Source organism: Tupaia chinensis, unplaced genomic scaffold, assembly GCF_000334495.1.
Source record: "Tupaia chinensis unplaced genomic scaffold, TupChi_1.0 Scaffold000146_1, whole genome shotgun sequence".
In the NCBI taxonomy this organism is placed as follows: Eukaryota; Metazoa; Chordata; class Mammalia; order Scandentia; family Tupaiidae; genus Tupaia; species Tupaia belangeri.
Genome location: NW_006159616.1, coordinates 13,570,918 through 13,581,757, shown reverse-complemented (window position 1 = coordinate 13,581,757; position 10,840 = coordinate 13,570,918). Strand labels below are relative to the sequence as shown.

Genomic DNA, 10,840 nt, shown 5'->3' with positions numbered 1-10,840 from the left:
ATTTGATAGAAAGTGGTCAGATATGGAGGATCTATTGCTGAGTGAAGTAAGCCAGGCTATGAAAGAAAGATATTGTATGTATCCACTCAATATATACCGACTATTTGCACTCTATGGCTTGCTTTCTCACTTTCCCTCTCTTTCTGGTCAAATTATCCATAAAAATAAATAAGTAAGTAAATCTTTAAAAATTAGTTCCTTTGGGACCAGCAGTTAACGTAATGGCTATGTTGCTGGACTCCCACGTAGTTGACCACAGTTCAAGTCCCGGACCCGGTGGCTTAAACTCATGCCGGGCGTGTGTGTGTGCGTGCCCAAGATCCCCAAGGAGAAGGGATTGTGGCGTGGCCATCCCCCCCTGGGGGGTTATTTCTCACTTTCTATCGCTCTGTCTCTCTCTGTCTTTCTGGTAAGTGCACGCTCCCTATAGCGAAAACCTGCCCCCCCCAAAAAAATTAATTCCTTTGAACAACTTTTCATAATTATCTGTTTACTTTTAGAACTAGTTCTATATTGAAACCAGCAGGTGGTGTAGTGGTTAAGGCTCTGGACTTTCACATGGCCAACTGCAGTTAGAGTCCTAGACTCAGCAGCTTGAACTCATGCCGGGCTCATGTGCTTGCCTGCCCCAAATCCCAAGAGAATGGAAGAGAAGGGATTGTGGCTTGGCCATCCCTCTTGGGGGACGGGGGGTGATTTCTCACTGTGTCTCTGTTTCTCCGTTGAGTGTACATGCCCTATAGCAAAAATCTCTCTAAAATAAAAAAAAAATTTTAAAAAGGACTAGTTTTACAGAGTAGAAATTTTATGGCCTGCTTAACTAATATCCCACAAAAATTGTTGAACTTTATTATTAATTAATTTAAAATTTATCTGACCTTTGGGACCAGCAGTTGCGTAATGGCTGTCGCTGGACTACCATGTGGTCAACCGTGGTTTGAGTCCTGGACCCTCATGCCGAGCGCATGTGCTTACGTACCCAAGATCCCAAGAGGAGAATGGAGGTGAAGGGATTGCAGCCTGGCCATCCCCCCAGGGGGGTGATTTCTTGCTTTCTATCAGTTTGTCTCGCTCTTTCTGGTGAGTGCATGCACCCTATAGCAAAAAAAACTCTCAAAAAACTATCTTTTAATTATGATAGCTAAAATAATATTCTCCTAAGAACATTGTCAATGTTCAATTATATAGTCCTTCAATAAATATTTATTGAGAACTTACTTTGGGTTACACTTCTTGAGTTAATGAATTAAAAGTTTTATTGTCTGCTATAAGCGTATTTCAGAATTGTTATTACATTAGAGGCTTTGTGTATTTTATTTGGTTCTTTCTAAGAATAGTGACAGGTTAGCTTATTGTTTCCCTTGTAAATCTTGCTGAAGTTTTTAATTAATTTGCTGCATGCTAAAAACTGGTATGGGGAGTGGATAAATGTTTTGTAGTCTTTGTCAATGAAGAAAGAGATTAAAGGGTGGCAAGTTTACATTCTTGGAATGCCAGGAGGTTTAAAATGTTATCTTTTGGTAGTTGTTCCTGCTGCAACTAGTAACTCAAGTTTTTTATTGTTTCATTTATATCTTTTTAAGAATTATTTGTTTATTTAATTCCATTTGTTGTTATTATGTTTTAATTTGACCAGAGAGAGAGAGAAAGGGAAAGTGAGAAAGTAAGCCATCAGGTCCAGGACTCGAACCGCAGTCAGCTATGTGGGAATCCAGCGCCTTTAACTACTACACCGCCTGCTGGCCCCTGTTGTGTTTTAATTATTTATTTTTTTTAGGAGCGGTTTTTGCTGTAGGGCACATGCACTTGTCTAAAAGACAGAGAGAGACAGAAAGCAAGAAATCACCCCCCAGGGGGGATGGCCATGCCGCAATCCCTTCTTCTTCTTCTTTTTTTTTTTTAATTTTTATTTATTCATTTGTCTAATCTCCCCTTAGGATCTTGGGCGTGCATGCACATGTACCTGGCGTGAGTTTAAGCCACCGGGTTTGGGACTCGAATTGCGGTAGACTACACGGGAGTCCAGCGATGTAGCCATTACGCCAACTACTAGTCCCAAGCCCCTGTTTCTTTTTTTTTTTTCTTTTCGAGAGGTTTTTCACTATAGGGCACGTGTGCTTGCCAGACAGACAGAGACAGAAAGCGAGAAATCAGCCCCCAGGGGGGATGGCCACGCCGCAATCCCTTCTCCTCCATTCTCCTCTCGGGATCTTGGGCACGCATGCACACATGCCCAGCGTGAGTTTTAAGCCACCGGGTCCAGGACGCGAACCGTGGTCGACTACGTGGGAGTCCCGCGACATAGCCATTACTCTAACTGCTGGTCCCATCCCCCCCTGTTGTTTCTTAAACATGAAAGTTCATTTGCCTTTCAGCAACACACATTTTAAGATAAATGTACTTTAAAACCCTTGGGTAAACATTCTATTTTTAGTTTTGAGGTATTTTTTTCTTTCGGAGTGTAGTAGATATTGTAGAATTAAAGTATTTTTTTTAGAGGTTTTTGCCAGAGGGCATGTGCACTTGCTGGAGAGAGAAAAATAGTAGAGGGAAAGTGAGAAATCACCCCCGAGAGAGGATGACCACGCTGCAGTCCCTTCTCTGTTCCCCTCCTGGGATCTTGGGCATGCACGCACATTTTACCTGGCTTAATTTTCAAGCCACTGGATCTAGGACTCAAACCATGGTTGGCCATGTGGGAGTTCAGTAACATAACCGCTACATCATCTACTGGCTCTGAGTTGAAGTAATTTTTAAATATTCTATGAGAAATAAGATTTTAAAGACATTGATGAGGAAATAGCTGTAGAAAGAATCTCTGTAAACTAGTGAATATAATTTTGCTATGCTGTAATCTTTTATGAGGGCAAGGACTGTATTAGATTTTTAAATTTTAACCAACTTGTTCATTCAGTAGATGAATTGATCCATGAGGAGACTTCTAAAAGTCCAAAGAAAAAGTGGAATTAAATTCTGAGTTTATTTAGAGTTTTTATAATATACATTTTCCATGAATGTTGTGAAGACCCCGCGTGTACTGAAGGCCATTGCGTAGTTGACTCTGTATTTCCAACATTTTATTATGTAGCTTTCAAACATACAGCAGAGCTAAGAGAATTGTGCCGTGAACTGCAATGTATTTATCATATCTTAGGTGGAGCCTAGATATCTATGTTCTGCCATTACCACTTCATTATACTCACTTCATATCGTGTTTCTAGTTACTAATGTATCTTTTTTATTTATTTATTTATTTTTTGAGAGGTTTTCACTAGAGGGCCTTTGTGCTCGCCAGACAGACAGAGACATAGAGACAGAAAGCAAGAACTCACCCCCTGGGGGGATGGCCACACCGCAATCCCTTCTCCTCTCGGGATCTTGGGCACGCACACACATGCGCCCGGTGTGAGTTCTAAACCACCGGGTCTGGGATGCGAACCGCGGTCGACTACGCTGTATTAGATTTTTAAATTTTAACCAACTTGTTCATTCAGTAGATGAATTGATCCATGAGGAGACTTCTAAAAGTCCAAAGAAAAAGTGGAATTAAATTCTGAGTTTATTTAGAGTTTTTATAATATACATTTTCCATGAATGTTGTGAAGACCCCGCGTGTACTGAAGGCCATTGCGTAGTTGACTCTGTATTTCCAACATTTTATTATGTAGCTTTCAAACATACAGCAGAGCTAAGAGAATTGTGCCGTGAACTGCAATGTATTTATCATATCTTAGGTGGAGCCTAGATATCTATGTTCTGCCATTACCACTTCATTATACTCACTTCATATCGTGTTTCTAGTTACTAATGTATCTTTTTTATTTATTTATTTATTTTTTGAGAGGTTTTCACTAGAGGGCCTTTGTGCTCGCCAGACAGACAGAGACATAGAGACAGAAAGCAAGAACTCACCCCCTGGGGGGATGGCCACACCGCAATCCCTTCTCCTCTCGGGATCTTGGGCACGCACACACATGCGCCCGGTGTGAGTTCTAAACCACCGGGTCTGGGATGCGAACCGCGGTCGACTACGTGGGAGTCCAGCGACCTAGCCATTATGCTACCTGCTGGTTCCCGAGTTACTAATGTATCTTATTTTTGGTGCATTTTGAGGATTTTCTGGACTCTCGTGAAAGCTAGTTTGTATTTAGGAACCATAGTTTGAATTGGCAAAAGAGAGGTGATGAGGGGTCTGTTTTCAGTGTCAGATGTAGTGATCCACGTGCAGTCTGTTGGTAAATGACGATATTCTCACTAATATTCCCATGATTTTAACACGAATTCCAGCATTTAATACAGCCTCCTGACAGAAGTCCTTCAGTTGTTTGATATCATGGTGGTGTGAGTACGGACTGTGCATGTTTACGGTTGCCGTTTCAGATAGCTTTCACGTCATTTCACGTGTGGCTTCACCTTGTCACGTATCTTCCGTTCAGGAGTCGCGCATCGAAGCCAGAGCAGCGAAGGAGTCAGTTCTCTCAGCAGCTCGCCCTCCAATAGCCTTGAAACACAGTCTCAGTCTCTTTCGCGTTCCCAGAGCATGGACATTGACGGTGTCTCTTGTGAGAAAAGGTAAAGTGAACCCAGTTTTCTATAGAATGTGCTCTTTTATTTATGGGAAGGGAAAGATCCATTTACTTCAGTCTGTAGTCTAGTGGTCTCAAGTGCCAGCCTGGAGATCTGTGTCAGTCGTTAGCAAATTAGAGCCAAATTTATTAAATTAAATGATCTTTATATTATTCTAAAATGTTCCTTATACTTTTTTATGTTAAATGTATTTTATGAATTTATGGGATAGGTAGTAAAAAATAGGTTTTACGGATTGGTGAAATGCAAGAGTCGGAAGGTTTCAGGGAGGTAAACCAAATTCGTTCTTTGCCCATAAGGTTCAGGTGTTTTAGAGCAGAGCTTTTCTGTGCTGCAATGTCCTGTCAGTGGCACTGGAGCGGATGCCTTCAATCCTTGGGCAAGCCAGGCCTTCAGGACACACCTCTGTCCTCAAGTAGCACCCTCTGTTTATGTCAGTGGGCCAGATGCTATCATTTTCTGCGTGTGGTGGTGTGAATGAGGTTGCGAAGCACATGAAGCACATCGTGTAGCTCGTTAGCACTTGCTGGGGTGGGGGTCAAGTAACCAAATGAGAGATCATCGCGAGGAGGTAGGGAGGACCACGTAACCCTCCGAGGAAAGATCAAGGAGAAAATAATCTATCTCATAGAGTAAAAAATAATTTTGTTTTTATTATCTTTGCTCTGGGTGGAAGTTTTTTGTTTTTTAATCAGGTGAACTGTGAGATATGGTTACAGGGTGACTGTCATTGTGGGTTTAGTACATAGATTTACACTCTCGGTGTAGTTTGAAAAACCTTAATCTAAAAATGATCATATATAATGGACTCACATCTTCAATGTCTTTAACTGTCTAGCAGAAACAACCATAAATCGTCCAGGTCTTCAGAGAATATTTTTTTTAGAGAAAATTCCAAGAAATATGAGCTCCTGGTCAAAAATCACAAAACATACTAGAAAACAGGTCACCATAACTAAAAGTCCCCAAGAATCAATAGTACCAAAATTAGTCTCTCAAAGATTTTTGGGTTTTGAAATTATCACATACATAATACAAAATATGTATGCTTAAATTAGAAGGGAACTGAAACATATAGTCACTTCAACAATAAAGACAGCCAACTATATTTGATAGAGAACTAAATAGAACTTCTAGAAATAAAAAGATAATTCAAATGGAAAGCTTCGTGTAAGACTTCAGTGTACTTGGAGAGAACTCACAAATTAAAAGATAGAGTTGAAGAAATTACCAAGAATGTACCACGAAAAGAAAAAGGTGGAACGTATGAAAGATATTCAGCAATATAGAGGACAGAGGTCTAGCATAGATCTAAAATATCAAAAAGAGCGTTGAAAGGAGAGAGTAGAGGCTAGAAGAGTCTCCTCCGCTCTTAATTTCGTCCGCTTTGCTCTACTGGTTTGGAAGCCATCACGAAAAATATAAATGGCTGAGTTTTCCCCCCAAACTTGGTTAATGACATCAGTCATCAGATTTAGAAAGCCCAGAGTCCCAAGAAGGATAAGCAAAGATAAACTTTTTTTCTAGATGGTTTATAGTGAAGTTGCAGAACACCGATGTTTTATTTATATTTTTTTAAGGTTTTTGCCATAGGGCATATGTGCTTACCAGAGAGGGATAGTGAGAGGGAAGGTGATAAGTTACCCCTAGCAGAAGGGCCACACTGCACTCCCTTCTCCCCCGTTCTCCTCTTGGGATTTTGGGCATGTATGCACACATGTCCCATGCAATTTTTCAAGCCATCAGATCTGGGACTCAAATTGCAGTTGTCTATATGGGAGTCTAATACCTTAACCACCACTCTACCTGCTGGCCTCCCAAAACCCCAATGTTAAAGACCTTTAAAGCAACCAGAGTGAAAAGAGATTATCTACAAAAGAAATGATAGTTCGATGTCTTGGTGATGGAAGCCTGAGAAAAGCAGAATAATGGTGTTAAGAGCTGTAACTGTCAAATGGGAGTTGTATACCCCAATGGAACTATTTTTAAGAGCAAGGGTGAAATAAAGACATTTATGGATTAAAAAAACATTAGGGCCAATGTCATTGCACAGTGTTAGTGCACATTCAAAGAGAAGAGGGAACCAGCAGTTAGCGTAATGGCTATGTCGCTGGACTCCCACGTAGTCAACCGCGGTTCGCATCCCGGACCCGGTGGCTTAAAACTCACACTGGGTGCGTGTGCGTGCATGCCCAAGATCCCGAGAGGAGAATGGAGGAGAAGGGATTGCGGCGCAACCATCCCCTCTGGGGGATGATTTCTCACTTTCTGTCTCTATGTCTCTCTCTGTCTGTCTGGCGAGCGCACGCGCCCTATAGGGAAAATCTCTCCAAAAAAAAAAAAAGAGAAGCCAAATCCCACATGGCAACTGCGGTTTGCGTCCCTGGTCCAGAGACCGAAAACATGCTGGGCACATGTGCCAGTCGGCAGGATCCTGGCTAGATGGTGGACTGAAGGAGGGGGTGACAGTATGGTCAGACCCAGTGGAGGGTGCTGTCTTCTGTGCATGCTCGCTCTCTCACTCCTGTGTGTGCACATGTGCTCTATCATGAATAAAGAAAACACGCGTTAGAACAAACACGAAAACAATGGTTTTTTTTGAGAGATTTTTGCTATAGGGCGCGTACACTCGCCAGAAAGAAGACAGAGACAGAGAGATAGAAAGCGAGAAATCACCCCCCAGGGGGGATGGCCATGCCGCAATCCCTTTTCCTCCATTCTCCTCTTAGGATCTTGGGCACGCACGCACACGTGCCTGGTGTGAGTTTAAGCCACTGGGTCCGGGACTCGAACCACGGTCGACTACATGGGAGTCCAGTGACATAGCCATTATGCTAACTGCTGGTCCCGAAAACAACATTTTGATCTACCGCTATGTGAGAGATAGGAGAAGGGAAATTGAGTGAAGGAAATAATGAGCACACAGTACATCTAAAGAAACACTGATGTATAAAACAGCAATAGCAGAGTAACCATGGGACAGAGGAATACCAAAATTGGAAAGATCTAAAATACTGAAGCCAGAAGGAGCATGATTGGAACAACCATTCTCAGGTGCTTGAATTATTTGGGAGAAGGATTAAGATACTGGCTAAGTTCTAGATTTTCTTTTTTTTTTTTTTCTGTGAGGTTTTTGCTATAGGGCACGTGAGCTCGCCAGAAAGACAGAGACAGAGAGACAGAAAGCGAGAAATCACCTCCCCCCACCACGGGGGATGGCCACGCTGCAATCTCTTCTCCATTCTCCTCTCAGGATTTTGGGCACGCATGCACATGCGCCCGACATGAGTTTAAGCCACTGGGTCCGGGACTTGAACTGTGGTCTAGTACATGGGAGTTCAGCGACATAGCCATTACGCTCACTGCAGGTACCATAGATTTTAAAATAAGAATGCTTTCTAAAATGCCAGGAGTAACCATGAAAAGTAGAGTATGTCTTCCAAACATGTTAAGGAAAAATACGGAACAAGGCAGTGGGTGAGGGTGGAGGGAACTTAATTCACAGAAAGAGAAGGTTGGCCTTGTAGCCCAGTGCTTAAAAGCTGTGTATTAGGAGCTGGATCCCACTTGGCTAACTGCAGTTCAAGGCCTGAAAAACACACTGTGTGCGTGTACATGCTTGCCCCCAATCCTGATGGGATGGAGAAATGGAGGAAAAGGATCATGATGTGACCATGCCCCATTGTGAGGTGTGTTCTCTCTCTTTCTCTGGTGAATACACATGCCCTCTGGCAATAAAAAATCAAAGGCAGGGAAAGAAGAAATACACATTTAAAAGGAGTCAAAGAGCACAAAATAAGATGATAAAAATAATCAAAATATAATTGATAGTAATCACATCAAGACACTATTAAAAATCATAGATTGAGTTAAGCACCCAGCTTTAAATTTGTTGACAGAAAACATATCTGAAACCTTTGGGTACAGAAGGATTGAAAATAAATTAAAGGGGGGGCCAGCAGGAGGTGTGGTAGTTAAGGGTGCTGGACTCCTACATGGCCGGCCATGGTTTGAGTCCCAGACCTAAAGGCTTGCTTTCTCACTTTTCTTCTCTTTCTCTTTCACACCCTGTGTGTTTCTATCTAGAAATATTAAATATAATAATAATAAAATTAAAATAATTCTTTTAAAAAAATAAGTAAACGAGGGAAGCAGCAGTTAGCGTAATGGCTATGTCGCTGGACTCCCACGTAGTCGACCACAGTTTGTGTCCTGGACCTGGTGGCTTAAAACTCACGCCGGGCGCATGTGCGTGCATGCCCAAGATCCCGGGAGGAGAATTTTTTTGGGGGTGATTTTTCGCTTTCTGTCTCTCTCTGTCTGTCTGGTGAGCGCACGCGCCCTATAGCGAAAAACCTCTCCAAAAAGGAAAAAAAAAAAAAAAGAAAGTAAATGAAAAGGAAAAGATATACCAGACAAATGCTAAATAGGAGAAAATAGATATAAACATTAATAAATTAAGACTTCAAGGCACAAAACATTAGTAGAAACAAACATTATATAATGATAAATGTTTAGTTTACCAGTAGGATATAAACTTTTCAAATGTACATGTACTTAGTAATATGACATCAATATGTAATAAGCAAATGTTGATCTACAAGAAGATACTGACATATACATAATCAAAATGGAGATTTTTAACGTGTCTCTTCTTTCAACCATCCACAGATCAAGGAGAATAAACATCAGTAAGTACACAGACAGGTTTAAACACAACTGACAAGCTTGATCTACTCTGAGGAAACAGACTTTGTACTGTACAGTTAGAGAATATACATATGTATTTTCCTGATACTCATCAGTCAAAAAGTTTCAGAAGTCAGAATCATACAGATCATGTTTTGTGGCTAGTATATTAACTTAAAGATTAGTATAGAGCTTACCAAAAAAAAAAGAACTGTTGTGCATTTGGAAAATTTTTAAAGAACATGCTTTTTAATTTTTTCTTTAATTTGCCAGAGAGCATATGCATTTGCCAGAGAGAGTGAGAAAACTTCCCCCCTCCATTTGTCCCTCCTCTCTGGAATTTGGGCACACATGCACACATGCCCAACATGGTTTTCAGGCCGTCAGATCTGGTACTTAAAGTCAGTCATGTAAGATCCAGCTGCCTTAAACACCATGCTACTGACTGGCCCAAGAGCATACTTTTAATATAGGTCAAAGAAGAAAACAATGAAAATTTGGAAGTATATAGAACTGAACAACAACAAATACCACTTATCAAAATCTGTGTGTTGCAGCTAAAATGATTCTTAGAGGAAAATATGAAGCTTTCAGTATTAAAAAAATTAAGTTTATTTTCTTTCTTTCATGAGAGAGAAAGAAAGAGAAAGACAGGTGCCCTTGACCGAGTCTCACCGCACTGCCATCTTTGCGCCTGCCTTTCAGCCAGCTGGGATCACAGGCTGGAGTGGGCACATGCAGGGTGTTCAGGCTGACCCGGGCTCGGGTCGGGATCCAGACCCAGGTCTCCCAGGTGGCTCCAGTGTCAAGCAGTGGTGCCCGGTATTACCTGTGACACTATGACTGTTCATAAATATTTAAAAGTATTAAAAATGAATAAAGAGAAAAGAGAAAAATGATAGAAATAGATATTGGGAATAAACCCTTTTTCTAGAATGCTCTTCCTAGACATGTATTTGGCTAGCCTCCCTGTCTTTGCTCATATCTTATTTCTTAGTGAGGATCATCTAATGAAATTAGAAAGTACTTGTATACTTAATTGCCTTTTCCGTGCACTTTTCTCTTTCATTTTCTGTAGCATTTATCATTTAATGTACTTTATGCTTTATTGATTATGTTTATGTTTACTATCTTTCTCTCTCTAATGAGAGTATAAGCTCTGTGAGGTAAGAATTATTTAATTTACTACCATTATTGCTTTTATTATTTTTTTAGGGAGAGGTTTTTGCTATAGGGTGTATGTGCTCTCTAGAGAGATAAGAGAGACAGAAAGCGAGAAATCATCCCCTGGGGAGATGGCCACACTGCATTTTCCTTCCCTCCATTCTCCTCTCAGGATCTTGGGCAAGCATACACATGTCCCTGGCATGAAGTTTAAGCCACCGGATCCAGGACTGAAACCACGGTTGACTATGTGGGAGTCCAGCGACATAACCATTACACCATCTACTGGTCTCTATTTAATTAATTATTATTATTATTTTTTTTTTTTTGAGAGAGAGATTTTTACTATAGAACATGTGTGCTTGCTGGAGAGACAGAGAGACAGAAAGTGAGAAATCAC

The 10,840-nt window shown here is 41.1% G+C and overlaps 1 protein-coding gene across 2 annotated transcripts in view; it reads left to right on the top strand.

Annotated features, from left to right (window-relative positions):
- UBE4B (ubiquitination factor E4B) overlaps nucleotides 1-10,840 on the top strand; it is a 174,417-nt gene that overhangs the window by 77,093 nt on the left and 86,484 nt on the right. Inside the window, exon 4 of one of the 2 annotated variants that reach the window (XM_027770642.1) lies at nucleotides 4,437-4,572. In XM_027770642.1, the coding sequence (XP_027626443.1) occupies nucleotides 4,437-4,572 (136 nt within the window). Of the gene's footprint in view, nucleotides 1-4,436; nucleotides 4,573-10,840 lie in introns of those variants that run through there. The other variant, XM_027770643.1, reaches the window with a different exon arrangement.